At 43.1% G+C, this 15,896-nt stretch overlaps 1 protein-coding gene across 3 annotated transcripts in view; it reads right to left on the bottom strand.

Annotated features, from left to right (window-relative positions):
- The window catches only part of LOC115531001 (ATP-citrate synthase), a 31,727-nt gene extending 16,017 nt beyond the window's left edge, over positions 1-15,710 (bottom strand). For all 3 annotated transcript variants that reach the window (XM_030339935.1, XM_030339937.1, XM_030339938.1), the window contains exons 1-7: positions 15,572-15,710; positions 12,318-12,501; positions 9,771-9,893; positions 7,269-7,331; positions 6,897-7,087; positions 2,752-2,831; positions 2,321-2,451 (exon numbers count right to left, since the gene is read on the bottom strand). In XM_030339935.1, the coding sequence (XP_030195795.1) occupies positions 2,321-2,451; positions 2,752-2,831; positions 6,897-7,087; positions 7,269-7,331; positions 9,771-9,893; positions 12,318-12,476 (747 nt within the window). In that variant the 5' untranslated portion in view covers positions 12,477-12,501; positions 15,572-15,710. The remainder of the gene's footprint in view (positions 1-2,320; positions 2,452-2,751; positions 2,832-6,896; positions 7,088-7,268; positions 7,332-9,770; positions 9,894-12,317; positions 12,502-15,571) is intronic.
- Between the last annotated feature and the right edge of the window lie 186 nt (positions 15,711-15,896).

The following is a 15,896-nucleotide window of genomic DNA, read 5'->3' as shown; positions in this document are numbered from 1 at the left end:
ATAATTGTATTTGGTGCTAAAACGGAAAGGCTTAAAGTAACCCAACACCTTCACTCTCTGTCCCTGAAAACCTCAATCAAAGCCAGAAATCTAGGGGTTATCATGGATTCTGATTTACATTTCGAATGTCACATCAAATCAGTAACAAAATCTGCATATTATCACCTTAAAAATGTAGCAAGACTTAGAGGGCTCATGTCCACCGAAGACTTACAAAAACTTGTACATGCCTTTATCACTAGTAAGCTTGACTACTGCAATGGTCTCCTTACAGGTCTCACAAAACAAACTCTAAGCAAGCTTCAGCTTGTTCAGAATGCTGCTGCCAGAGTTTTAACAAAGACCAAAAAATTTGAACATATTACACCAATTCTTAAATCGTTACATTGGCTTCCTGTAGGTCAGAGAATTGATTTTAAAATCATGTTGCTAACCTATAAATCCCTACATGGTTTAGGCCCAAAATATTTAACTGATATGCTTCCACTACATAAGCCTTCTGGAACACTAAGATCTTCTGAGACCAATCTGTTAATTATCCCCAGAGTAAACACGAAACATGGGAAAGCAGGATTTAGTTACTATGCAACAAATAGCTGGAATAAACTCCCTGAGGATTTAAGACTTGCCCCAACTCTGAGCACCTTTAAAACAAGATTGAAGACTTTTATGTTTGCTTTAGCTTTCTGCTAAATCTTAAATACTTTGCCTTTATTTTACTAAAATGCCTTTTTAACTTTCCCTTTATTTTCTATTTTTACCAGAAAAATACATGATCTGATACCAGAGAGAAAGGATAAGGGTTTGGGACCAATAATCACTGAATATACGAAGAATTGTGTTTAACTCTTTTGAGAAGAGGTGTATAAGGGTTAGAGTCCTGAGTTTGTATTTGTATAAGGGTTAGAGTCCTGAGTTTGTATTTGTGTAAGGGTTAGAGTCCTGAGTTTGTATTTGTATAAGGGTTAGAGTCCCGAGTTTGTTTGTATAAGGGTTAGAGTCCTGAATTTGTATTTGTATAAGGGTTAGAGTCCTGAGTTTGTATTTGTGTAAGGGTTAGAGTCCTGAGTTTGTTTGTATAAGGGTTAGAGTCCTGAGTTTGTATTTGTGTAAGGGTTAGAGTCCTGAGTTTGTATTTGTATAAGGGTTAGAGTCCTGAGTTTGTTTGTATAAGGGTTAGAGTCCTGAGTTTGTATTTGTGTAAGGGTTAGAGTCCTGAGTTTGTATTTGTATAAGGGTTAGGGTCCTGAGTTTGTTTGTATAAGGGTTAGAGTCCTGAGTTTGTATTTGTATAAGGGTTAGAGTCCTGAGTTTGTGTGTGGGTGGAATTCTGAGACCGAGCTGTCTGGGTCTGTCTGGGTTAGAGTCCTAGAATCTGGATTGGAGTTCCAGAGAAAGGACCAAGTTCCTTTAGATCGGGTTGTATTCCCGACTTGGGTTCCAGAGAGACTGTTGATCTGATCTTCAATACATTGCACTTTCAATTTTACTTACTAAAAAGCCTTTTTAACTTTCAATTTAATTTTCTCTTAAATACATTGCACTTTCTATTTTACTCATTTCTTTGCATACGTTTTCTTTTACTTATCTATTATTTTATTTTATTTTATGACAATGTTTATATGTGAAGCACTTTGAGTCTGCCTCGTGTATGAAAAGTGCTATATAAATAAAGTTGCCTTGCCTTGCCTTGCCTGAATAAGCAGCCTAAAGTAGCCAAGGAAGCATCATCGGACAGAGGATGCATCAAGTGCTTGGGCAACGGCATGTCTCGACGTTGCTTGACATAAACTCAGGAAATGCTTTGGAAGGTTGTTACAGGCCCAGATCACACAAGGCCACACCATTGCCTGTTGATGTGTCAATTAGTTTTTTGCATTTTCTCCAGCACGGTAAGACATTGCATAACATAACAGTGGCGCCTCTTATACAAATATTTCCCTGGCAGCGCAATGCCAAGGTAAAACCTATGCAAATATAGGCAAATAGTGACATTAACTAGCTCAGTGCGTGTATTGAGTGAAAGTTGATCAGCCAAAATTAAAAGGTCTAGCATATCATGCTGACCTTTATTCACATGGGAAGCAAATGGATAGGTTTTCAAAGACAGTGTCGTCCAAACATCAATAAAGCTCAAATAAAGCCTGAATTGCCGCTTTGGTAAATGTATCAATAATTGACAGGATTTTGGGAAATAGCTTTGCCAAATAATTTGTATAATATTGTATAAAATAAACACTTAGAATAGACTCTGCTTACAGCTAGTGTTAGCAGAGTCTCCAGTATCAACAGTATCGACTCGATCTGAGTGCCTCCATACCTCTGGGTAGGCCTCTCGGCCAAACGGTGGGGGGAACTCCACATCTCCCCACTTGGCCTTACAGATGTAATCGGCCGTCGCGTCGATTTTAGCGGCCATGTCCAGGACGTACACCCCGTCTCCAGTCACCACTGGCAAGAGTTGGAAAAAGATGTTTCCCATTACTTAGTGATCATCTATTGGTCAATTCTTCAACCACATCCACATTCATTTAAAAGAAAAACTTGAAGGAGGCAATGATACTATGAAAATGAAACCATTAGTTATAGGTAATTCATAACTAATTTATTTTACAACAATGTATTTCATGTTAAAATTATCCTCAACGCTGACCAAATGCTGGTCCCTTTAAGCTCCCAGTTCCCATCTGTTGAATTTCAACGCAAGACTTTGATCTTGAAATGACCGATCCGGAAGGCTCTGACTCTTACCCAGTGGGTTGATCTCCAGGTAGGTGAAGTACAGATCTTCATAGAGGTTGAAGAGGCCCACGATGAAACTAGCCAGCACTCTAGAAGGCAAAACAACAAGTTTGGGTTAGACGATGCATACATTTATCTGAATTTGGTGTTAGAAGACAAGACCAGACCACATCTACAAAAATCTATTCAGAAGTTTGGTTTAAAAGAATCCAGAGACTCTACTCCACGTCCTGGCACCTCTGCTGTCTAAGAATAAGTACCACCTAGAGAGAATTACACACCTCACCTGAACGCACCCTCTAGAGACCATAACACACCCTGTTCTAACCCCACCACCCAGAGACCTTAACTAACCCTGCCGTAACCCCACCACCCAGAGAACATAACACACCCTACCCTAACCCCACCACCTAGAGACCTTAACACACCCTACCCTAACCCCACCACCTAGAGACCTTAACACACCCTACTCTAACCCCACCACCTAGAGACCTTAAAGGAGCATTTCACCGGTGGAGGCATGAATATGTATTGCAATTGGGTCCTATATGTAGTCGAATAATAAAATAAAATTCTACTTTGGTGCAGTCTTGACCGAGAAAAGGCAGAAAGTGACTTTTTGGCGCTTGTGGATTGAAGACAACAACTCCCACCATGCACAGCTTCGCTGGCGGCCACTCCCGCTGATCATCTCCGCCTATCGGACACCTCCTTGTTCCATCTACCAATGGAACAAATCAGCGTGGAGCTTGAACCGACGTCACTAGAGTAGTGACGCTTGCACAGAAGCATACGGCCGACATCTTCCTTTATTCTGGGTGGAAATAGTAACATAGTTACGCAATTAAATGCGTTTATGTAAACATTTTTAGCGAGAAATGTGCATTTTAATTTCATAATGTTCGCTCGTTGAATGTGAAGGATGTTTGGTTTGATAGTTATGACGAAGAGGGAACGCTCCATTCACTTGCATGGACAGCGACTCTGGTTGCTAAGCAACCTCAACGTCTTGGCGGACTATCTGCTGATCAACACTACGAATGCTGGAAACACACCAGACACACCATGTGAAGTTATTTAACCCGATTATTGTTATTTATATCCGACATTATTTAATCTAACCCGATCTAAACTCTATCATGCACCCAAACACGGCGGCATTTGGGTTTCCTACCTCGGACTCCTAAATCCAGCGCAGCCACAGGCGCGTTGGCGCGTTGAACCATTTTTGTGACACAATGATCAAGCTTCAAGTTAAGCACGTTACACGCGTTTGGTGTGGCCGTAGCCCGTGTCCACCAAAAGCGTCTTTTTATGCGGTTTCACGCAAAAAATCGGCTTCGTGTGGACGGGGCCAAGAAGGCGAACACACGTCACCAAGACGGGGAGACAGCGCCAGGCGACTTACGCCACTATCTGCCAATGGATCGTGGATGCCTGGGCTGATATAACAGTCTCAACTGTGGTCTAAGCTTTCACGAAGGCAGGAATAATCACTGAACTGCCAGGCAACAGCAGCGACACTGACTCGAATAATGACGAGAGGGATCCGGGCATGTTGGATGCCGTACTCGCCCAACTGTTTAATTCGGACACACAAGAATTCGAGGGATTCGTAGACGGGGAATGAACTGAAAAAGTGAGCTTATTGTTGAGAGATATTGATATTGATGAGATATTGTTAATATGCACATTAACGTTTGAACATCGTTACCATCGGAGTGACCGGAGTTGTCAGAACGCTTAATAAAGTTTGACTTTATCTGACTGTTTTGTTGACATTCCCTTTAGCACAGCTCGGTCTGGTCGATGCATAACGCAACCCCAGTCAAACGTTTGACTGCAGTATCTTCTATTCTATGCGCCTTATAATCCGGTGCGCCCTATACATGAAAACAGTTCTAAAATAGGCCATTCATTGAAGGTGCGCTTGATAATCCGGTGTGCCGTATAGTGCGGAAAATACGGCAGCCCTCGTCTATTTCTTTCGAAATGGTGAACTTTTGCATGGAGCCATCTTCTATGTCAGATCGAGTACCCTCCGCCAATGTAGGCCTACTTCAGTTTTATCAACAGCCTCTGTTATCTTAGCTTCAGACGCTGTGGATGTTAGTTTCTGCTGGTGAAGTCCCACCCACTGGCACTGCTCTAATAGGTCTGTAGCGTCAGTGGGTCCCACCCCCTAGAGGGGGGTGGGACTAGTGGTTGTAGTCGTACGAGAATCATCCCCTCTTACACTTCCTATTTTCTTGTACGCAAAAATCGTCATATTGCGTCATAAAAAACAGGAAGTGTTGGAGATCGATACGGATCTCTCCAGTCTCTCCAGAAAATAAGGAAATGATGCTAGACCATTCAAAAATATGCGGGGGGTTCTAAAAATACAAAGCTTATGTGAAATGGGTGAAGTTGCCCTTTAACACACCCTAACCCCACCACCTAGAGACCTTAACACACCCTAACCCCACCACCTAGAGAACATAACACACCCTAAACTAACCCCACCAGCGAGAGACCTTAACACACCCTACCCTAACCCCACCACCTAGAGACCTTAACATACCCTACACTAACCACACCACCTAGAGACCTTAACACACCCTAACCCCAGCACCTAGAGAACATAACACACCCTATACTAACCCCACCACCTAGAGAACATAACACACCCTATACTAACCCCACCACCTAGAGAACATAACACACCCTATACTAACCCCACCACCTAGAGACCTTAACACACCCTACCCTAACCCCACCACCTAGAGACCTTAACACACCCTACCCTAACCCCACCACCTAGAGACCTTAACACACCCTACCCTAACCCCACCACCTAGAGACCTTAACACGCCTTAGAGGTACCAAAGGCTCCACTGTTCACACCTAATATGATCTACATGCCAACCATGGCTTCTTCTCTCCCATCTCCTGCAACCACAGTGTCTCCAATGAACGCTTCCAGCACCTAGCTACCTCCCACGTCCCCCAGGTACAAAGTACAAAACAACCCTAGACTTCCTTGTTAAGGAACAGGGAGTGAAAGGGAGGAACACCAACTAGAAATAAGAGTAGGTAGTAGGGCCCGACTGATATTGATTTTTGAGTGCCGATACCGATTATTTTCCGAGAAAAATAACGATTACATCGGCCGATTAAAAAAAAAGAGAAAAAAAGCAAAAAAAAAAAGCATATAAAACGTAGTTTTTGATACCTTAAATATACTTTAAACACTTTTGACGAATATGTGAATTGAATGCAGAACCTTTGAGTGTTTTAGAATACATTTACAGTCAAAAATGAGTGTAATGTAAAATGTAAAATAAATAACTAACTCCCAATGTGCTGCGCTCGTGAGCAGTGACTAACACGTGCGTGCTGAGCAGTATCGTCTCACCGTTAGAGTCTACAGTATAACAAATTAACATGGCCTGGGACCTAAAGAAAAACAGGCACAACATGCTCAAACAACGCGTCTTGTGTACATTGGTGAGGTGAGCGCGCAGCTGCCTAAGCGAGCGTGCTTTCATGTTGTACGGTAAAATTCAATCTCCTCTTTTTTACTCCAGCTAAAGTTGTTAGTTAGCAAGGCGAGTAGGAGCGCAATCTACAGGATACTAAGCGCAATAACATTTAAAAAAAATAAAAAATAAATTAAAAAAACGGTTGTAATCTGCGTCTTTTTGGCCGATGCCGATTATTTTCAAAAAGGCTATAATCGGCCGATTAAATCGGCAGGCCGATAAATCGGTCGGGCCCTAGTAGGTAGTACCCATTTTGAAGGAGGTCAGTGTGTTCTCGTAGCAGAAGCATAGGAGGAACAGGAAACTCATTCGAGGACATTGGCTAGGCATCCTACTACTGCTAAGACCGGCTACAATAAGAAGACACGCGTTGCAGTTCAGAGCTAGGCTACAGGATGGGGCCCAAGGAGCTAGAACTAGAAAGATGAAGTCCTGCTATAAGGGCAATGGGAAAACTGTACACAGAGAAAAGGTCCCGAGTTTATCTCCCACTTTGTGTTCAGTAAGGTTCGATCCCCCAATGCCCACAGCCTAGCCTGTAGGCATCCCTGTGCAAGACGCCCCTTTACGACGCAACGCTCCTCAATGACATGTATCTAACGTTTGAGGTGAGACGTCCCATGGACGTACCCCTTCTTCTCCTCGCTGACGTGCGCCAGGAGCTTCTCCGTGACCTGCTCCTCGCTGAGCTTGTCGTCCACGGGGACCAGCAGGCGCTCGGCCTTGGCGTCCACGTCGCCGACCTCCACGCCGCCCTCGTGGTGGAAGAGGATGTAGTCGCCCTCCCGCGCCGCGTACACACATACGTAGAACTCGTCACTCTGAACACACACACACACACACACACACACAATATAAAAATAGCCCCCTAAACCACACTTGCATGAATGTTACGTAACGTACAGACAATGTTTTATACGAGAATATGAATATTCTTTTGAGTTGATAAGCCATTTTTTTGGAGATAAACAAACTATTATTTGGTGAGTGTGTGCTCCTCACCTGGGCGTGCTCCACAAACGGCTCTATGAGGAAGTTCTTCAGCACACCTTTGGCCTTGGCAACCTGGAAAGAACAAAAAGAACCCTATAGAAAAGCTGAGGGACCACAGGAATGTTGGCCCAACCTGATATAAGAGCTACTGGCTGACTAGAGAATAACAAGTGTGCCGAGTCATATATTCATCCCCCTCCTCTTGATGTCTTAGGCACACTTAATAACGCCTATAGCATTCAGCAGTCGAGTGGAGGACGCACAATGCATCACTGTGGTACCTCGCCTTGGCCTGGTTTACACAAGTGATTTGGAGCTAAATTGTTGTCTGTTGTGAGTTCTCGATGTAAAGAGCGGTTTTCTCTGTTGAAACAGGCAGGAAAGGTTGTACGAGAAACGTTCTTGTCTAGACAAAATCACCCACATTGTCAAGACACATGCCAAGTTCAAATTTTTTCAGTCGATCAACAATATAAAGCCAGGGGCCGATGTCCTATGCAAATCTATCTGAAACACTTCCGTTCTGACTTTTGTTACAATCGATGATTCCTTGTAATGTATTTACCAAACATAATATCCCACATTATCCAAAGCAATGTCAACCTGTCCACCAAGTAAACGGATACATTTGAAAATAAAAAGCAGAAAAAAAACGTCTGTGTAAAACGTCTGCTCAAATGACTCAATAATAAACATGCAACCCATACAATGGAGAACAGATGTGATGAAGGGGGGGGCAGGGGTGTGCTCCTATAGTGTTGTTTCCTAATCTGCATGCTTAGAATAAGATTTACTATATATCCACGGCAGCAGAGGCTAAGTCAACAATGTGTACGATAGCAGAGGTGCCAAAGCCCTCCACATACAGTGTGTGTGGGTATGTCAAGTTATTTGTACAGCCCTTGATCACAGTTACAATCTCAAAGGGCTCACATTATACAACACCCCGAAACCTAAGCCCTCTGAGGCACAAAACTAAGAGGAAGACCTCCTTCCAGGGATGGGTAGAGAAGGTGGCGACACACAGTTTATGGGCAGACATATAAAGCTCACAAAAAACAAAGTAGGGGATAAGGGTTTAAGCATGAGGAACTGTAGATTAGTTACACACCATCAATGAGGGCTTGGAAAGGCGGGAGGTTTGAAATGAATAACAAATAAATAAATAGACAAAATGTCCATCCTGCTGAGAGAGCGCTTTAATTGAAAACTGTTATGTAATGTCAAACAGGAAACATGCAATGAGGACCAACACTAGCGTGAGTGAAACCTTAGTCAGGTTGCCGTTACTCGTTCCCCCTTGGGGACTAGAATAGATGTCCCTGACATTGGCAGGCCTCCACCTCTGACCCGGCTCAGCTAAACATGCCATCAGTCTCTGGTGGTCCAGGAGCTAACATGATACCTCACCCAGCAGCAGGCCTGGGTACTGAGGTAGACTACACCTCAACAAGGCCGCCTGGGACGCTTGTCCATTACATGAGTGGCATAGGTAGAACCCGAGACTGGTGCTCCTGGGTTCAGAGCACAGCCCCGGTTTACATTTCCATTATTTGGGAGAGTGTGGTAGAAGGCGTTGGTATTATTCATGGTCAAACCAGTTATAACGTCAAACAAATCGCTGAGCCGTGACTAGAGTATAGATGACACTGGAGAGTTTGCCTCGGGGTCTCGCTGGGGAGCAGGAACTAGCTGGCGTCTGACAGAAGTAGGAGGGGCGTCACCCTTTGACAAATGCTTATGGAACACAATTACTTATCCCTCATAATTAAATCAATCTAACCTCATTTGACGGGACACAACTGTGAAACACAGCAAGACCAGACCTAGCAGAGTTGGGACAGACACAAAATACTTTTTTTTTGTTTGTGTTGTGCTACAAATATGAACTTCTAGGTATAGGTTCAAATAGAGCTGAATTTATTTGCGTATGTCCATTCCGCTCCGTTAATACTTGGGTATGGAACTCTAAGGGACACAGACATGAACGGGAGAGCATACACAAATAAGATCAAATACTGTGTTTGATCAGACACACAATGCATGAAGCATTGGACGGAAGCATATACAATGGAGACCTATGTGAGCATTGGTAGTCATTTATTAAAACACATACCCATCATTACCTCTTATTATTTGAATGCTCTGGTGCTAAATTTGATGTACACAAATGTTTGTGGATTACTTTTGAATTCAAAGAAGAATCAATTGTATCATCCAAAAACATCTGTAGCAATTTGTATATAAAGGCACATTTCAAGACAATATAATAATCCACAATATACCTACATATATACCATATGCGACATGTTTCTATTTGAAATGTGCTCTTAAAGCTAGCCTTTATTAGAGTGGGCAGAGTTTGGAGAGAGAAGACTAGAAACTTCATGAAATCCGAAACCACACTAACTTTGAGCAGGAAGTTCTGTGTTTTCCTGGAAGGGTAATCGGAAATGACCTGGAGAAACACTTAAATTGCTGAGAACAAGCAGAAGTATGATTTGAGCTCACCATAGTCTCCTTCATCAGGCGGCTCTTGACCCAGTCCTGGACCCCCGGCAGGTCCAGGTTGATGCCAACCAGGCCCAGCTTCCCCCTGCGCTTGATCAACTGGTCTGGCTTCACCACCAACTTCTGCACCAGGACACAAGACAGCATGGAGTCAGAGGAGAGAACCCCAGAGAACACCATAGTGTATAAACAGAAGAAAAACTGGAGAACCTCATAGGATAGTAACAGACAGAACACTAGAGAACATCATAGAAAATAAATCTTTCAGTATGGGTGCAGAGTCCAGATACAGAGCTTATCAGGGCTATACTAGTCTTGAATGTCAAGCAGTCATAACCAGGATGAGGGGATCACAAAAGAGATATGGAGAGTTTGGAGATGCTCTTTGCTGCTCTCTCCCCTTTCCTGAACCCTGCGATCTGCAATGTGTTCGTTCAGTCGATGCTATCGAGTGGACGTTTCTGAATTCAGAGGAGTAGGGAGACCGATGTCGTCACAGGTCAGCACGTTTACTCTTTTAGTTGAGTCTGTGGTTAATGATGTTCTATGCACAAATACATTTTTGCAGTTGTCGATTATTTGAAAACGTACTTTGGCCGTGTTCTGTGAATACTCTAGAACACTCCGGGGGCTCCGGCGGGAGTCCTGGAGCTCTAAATCTAAATAATATCATACTATAAATATAGTAGATATAGATATGGGCCAAAAGCTGTGTGAGCCTCCAGACGATATTTTGAATTCTCAAACGACTGCGTCGGGTACTCCGACGTCTCTGGTTCTTCCACGTCCACATCAATCTGAACCACGGAACCATGACATGGACGAGAAAGGGATTGTCGCCCGCAATTGCTGACCGCCGGAGCCCCGCTGCCGAGGCACCACCGCCTCCGCACTGCCCGCTGACGAGGGCAGTGGGCAGCGCCGTGCCTCGGTCCCGCAGCGGTGGTGCTCCGCGTCGGTGGTGCTCCGCGTCGGTGGTGCTCCGCGTCGGTAGTGCTCCGCTTCGGTGGTGCTCCGCGTCGGTGGTGCCTCGTGGCAGTGGGCATCAGGGCCCCGGCGGGAGACAATCGCTGGCAACGATCCCTTTCTCCTCCATGTCGTGGTTCATGTTCTCCAGGGAGACAAAGTCAAAGTTCCTTTCCCCCAATTCCTTCTCAACCATGGCTGAGATAACCTCCACTACAGTCTCGTTGTGGAAATAGAAGAGACGTCAAAGAACACAGGGGGGGCTAGGGGAACTCATATTAATGTTAGAAAACCTCAACGTGAGATTTTCATGACATGGAACCTTTGATGACCCGTCTCTTTGTTCACTGTCTAACCCCTACCTGAACCTAAATGACCATGTCTCGTTTCATTGTAACCCTTACCTGAACCTAAATGACCATGTCTCTATTCACTGTCTATCCCCTACCTGAACCTAAATGACCATGTCTCTATACACTGTCTATCCCCTACCTGAACCTAAATGACCATGTCTCTATTCACTGTCTAACCCCTACCTGAACCTAAATGACCATGTCTCTATTCACTGTCTAGCCCCTATCTGTAGGGCCCTATGAAATCCGCGATAACGAAAACGCGGACGGAATCACGGAATTGGACAATAAAAACGGAATCAACTGATAATTTTTTTTTTTTTTTTTTTATTATTATTAAGCAGGAAAGTATTAAAAGTAACAAAGTTACAATTTAAAACGGGCCTGTCTTAGTAAAATAACTGATTTCCAGCAGGTTCCTGTTCTTCAGCACATATAACATGCAACAGTTAAACATGTTAAAAAAAAATCCCCGGTCCTCCACGCAAACAATAGGTCCCGCTCCGGGAAACAAGAAGCCGAAGAAGAAGTTGAAGCGCCCGTAATTCGGTTCTAACCCCAAATTCAGAGCCGAACAATATCCAAAACACTTCTATCACTCAGGTGTTTTGTAGAATATGTCAACATACTATCGATTGGAAACGCAAAGATACGTGCGATGACCACTTGAAGTCCAAAATCCATATGAAAAACAATGAACGCCGTAGCCAGGGCACGCCCCTTCAAACAACAATTTGAGTTTATAAAAAAAGAGTTTATAAGCACTTTAATATTTATGTCATGTTTTTATTTGAAGCACTAAAAACAGTGCAATGTTGTGATGTTTTAATAAATGTAGTCTTCTATCTGATTAAATTGTATTCGTTCGCACTTATTTGACACTCGTTCTGATGATTTTAAGTGTAAAAACGGAATTAATGAAAATTAAAACGGAAAAAACGGAATTTGGAAAAAAATAAAACGGAATTTGGAAAAAAATAAAACGGATTTCATATGGCCCGATATCTGCTCCTTAATGACCCGTCTGTGTTCACTGTCTAACCCCTACCTGCTCCTTAATGACCCGTTTCTGTGTTCACTGTCCAACCCCTACCTGCTCCTTAATGACCCGTCCCTGTGTTCACTGTCTAACCCCTACCTGCTCCTTAATGACCCGTCCCTGTGTTCACTGTCTAACCCCTACCTGCTCCTTAATGACCCGTCCCTGTGTTCACTGTCTAACCCTTACCTCGGTGAGCAGCCAGGGGTGCTCCTGGGTGAGGCGCTCCCAGTCCGTCTCTGTGGTAACGTTAGCATAGCGGAAGCGGTTCTGCACAGCAGCGGCGGTGCAGATGTACTTGTAGAGGAACTCCTTCCCCGTCTGCTCTGAGATGGCCTTGGCGGACATGACAGCGCTGGGTGGCACGAGGGACCTGGAGATAGACATCAGAGTGTTTTTAACCAAGTTGACTTGAAGCTCGCCAACCAACAGAGTCCTTGCAGCGACAAAGGTTAATCATCTCTTTCAACCTACCGGTCAGTCTACACAGACACAAAGCCCATTAAATGTCGGAACTTTAATTATTTGTATTTAACATCACAACAGCAGCAAGGTGTTTGGCAAGAGCTTGTCTAGAGACACAACATTGATGAGGATTATAACCGCAAAGGCTGTTCGGCTGTTTGCAAAGGTAAACTGCCACAAAAACCTTGGGACTGTTCCGGAAGTGTGGTATACAAACATGAGCCGCTAGGCTAGCCTTGGTTGGCCTGAACAAATAGCTTAATTGCAGAGTAGACGTGAAGGCCAGGAAGATTTCATTGCGCTGTACTTTGCTGTGGGATTAAACAAATGAGGACGCAGACGAATGCATTAGTACTGCTGCCTGAGACAAAAGACCTTTTAAAATGAGACCTTTACCAACAACGTAATTACATATGGACAGCAAGTCCAGGCCAATGATAAATTCATTAGTGGTCAGCTTTGGGACAATTAGGCATAGGGATAGGTATTCGGGGGGGCTGATCACTCTATGAAACAACAAAAAAACAACTTCCAAAACAAGGTTAATAACGCAAGTATTATTGAGTATACACTAACAGGATCCAACCATCCAGATCAGTCATTCAAGTCAGGGTCTGATGCCAGTTCCTCTTTCTCTGTACAATTCTACTTCTTTCAGCAGCCTAAAACTGCACACTAACAACATTTAAGGTGTTGGCTGGATCCTAGCATGAATAATTGTACCGTTTTATCAAGGAACTAGGCTGTAACTACACATAATCATACATTGCCACTGGTTAAACCCAAAATGTGTTACCAATGGACTGGTAAGTATAAGTGAATAATCGGTTTAATGCATTGATTAGTGGAGGACGTTCTAATTTTTGATAAATATCAAATGTAATAATTGAATAACTTAAGCATTTATGTTGTCATCCCGGTCTATTTAAAATAAATGGAGATTTGACAATACAATTATGACCATTTATCTTTCCATGAACCGGATACTGTTGCATTGTGTCCTTCCATGTCCTCTTACGTAATATAGTATTGGGAGGTGCAAGTTCAAATATTTTTCATGACACCACCAAACTTCCTTTGGTCAACAAACTATAGCCTTTGGATATATACACATATAATTGAACGTACCCTACAGACAGAGGCTGACTCTTAAAGATGTACCTTTTTGTTGGATCAAGCAGAAATTCTGATTGTGAGACTTGATTATGGTTCAATATTTAGCTCAAATATTGAATGCCAGGTAGTGCACAACAAAGACATGTGAGATGGGATCTGGGTATCAGCAAAGTATTGTTGCATTATAAAAAAATATTGGAATATGATGTGTTACATGCATAGACTATAAAATATGTTGCATGTTATCCAAGCCAAGACAATTATAGTAAAATGTCAATGACCTCACAATTCAATTTAGATATGACAATGTTGAGTCCAGAAGAGCAGGTCAGGTAATAAGAACGGTTATTTTTTTGTGCAATTTCAGATACTGCTAGATATCTTGATTTCATTGTACAGCTACAATAATAGATCCCAATCACACACACACACATACAGTCGTACTTGCAGTGTTGACATTCCACCTCTGACATTGCAGATTGTTGTCAGACCAGCTGTGCAACCTTATCACTGACAAAAGTCTGCCTCGCCCTCACCCAAGTTAATTGCTAATGGTCTGCCTCCCCACTACTGAAACTTCAAATTGAACGTTACATACAATAAATGAAAACTTGTTTAACACACACACACACACACTTACCTGTTCGTCTCATCATGCATTCGATTTGAGAGATGGTTTATGAAAGGACAAAACAAAAGGATGGCCACATCCCCACAGAACGAGTAGGGCAGCCAAGCGCTGTCCTAGACGTCAACACCCATTATCCCTCCAGATGTCAAGAGTATTTGGCCAGCAATAATCCATGAAACAAATCCATTGTCTGTGTGCATTTAGCCGTGTAAAATGTCGGACGTTGCGCTCTCCCACTGGCTGACCATCCGCATTGACCTCAGACATAAGACCAGGGCACTTTACTCATCTTCCCAACTTCAGGAGGACTCTATGGCATCTTCCAAGTTCAGGTTAACGATACGATACAGCATAAAAAAAACCTGTTAGTAGCCCATTACCCGCACCGTATGGGACGGAAACCTTTCTTATAACAAAAGTTATAACAAACCTGTCAACTATTATCTTAAATACTTGGCAGGAGAAAGATAGGTTTAAAACGTCAGCATTATGTTTATGAAAGCCGAAATAGTCAGAAATCCTGATGAAATAACTGCAGATGTAATCTATATTCAGGCCAGTGTTGGTTTAAACTAGTAAACATAACATGCATACGTTTTTGCTGCGTTGGAGTCTTGGAGATGGGCAAGTCCAGGGGTGAGGTTAGAGATGGTTAAGTTTAGTCATAAGGTTAGAGATGGGTACGTCTAGGAGTCAGGTTAGATATGGTTTGGTTTAGTCATCGGGTTAGAGATGGGCAAGTCCAGGAGTCAGGTTAGAGATGGTTTAGTTAAGTCATAAGGGTAGAGATGGTTCAGTTTAGTCATCAGGTTAGATATGGACAGGTCCATAGGTCAGGTTAGAGATGGTTTAGTTAAGTCATACGGTTAGAGATGGCTAAGTCCAGGAGTCAGGATAGAGATGGAATAGTTAAGTCATCAGGTTAGAAATGGTTCAGTTTAGCTGCTAGGTAGTGTGCCATATGATTAAGGTTAAATTACATTTAGTAGTTAAACGTTGACAGTCAAGCCTAGGCATCATTTTAGAGATGGTCAACTTAGTGTTAAAATTCGAGATGCATCACAGTGACGTTAACCCTGTCTCACTGCGATGAGAGGGGATGCTACCATTAGCCTAGCTTAGCAATGAACTATGCAGTCAGGCTGGGGAACTTCCCAGGCTCTCATCTCACAGCAGCAATAGACTGAGAACTGAACAAGTCGTAAAAACAATACAAATAAGAAAACATTACCTTGTGTATTAACGTTATCACTTTGGGTTAAATAAGCGATAGGGGCAAAGGTGTCGCGTCCTCTTGGCTATCCAGACGCTAATGAAACACGCCAGTGGGTCGCACCATAATCTGGCGACCGATGACACGTCCGCCGTGCGAGCCCATTGGCTGTGACGCAAACACGTGCAATATAAGCCACGCCCCCTGTCTTTATAATAAGAGACGACCCTGTCAAACACAAATAGAATGGAGCACTTCCTCTAGTCACAAAATATACTAACGTATAAAGGAGTGTGAATTGGCTTTAACAAAGCGAGAAGATAGACTAATTTGTCAATATAAA

Source organism: Gadus morhua, chromosome 18 (genome assembly GCF_902167405.1).
Source record: "Gadus morhua chromosome 18, gadMor3.0, whole genome shotgun sequence".
In the NCBI taxonomy this organism is placed as follows: domain Eukaryota; kingdom Metazoa; phylum Chordata; class Actinopteri; order Gadiformes; family Gadidae; genus Gadus; species Gadus morhua.
This window is presented reverse-complemented; position numbering and strand designations above follow the sequence as displayed.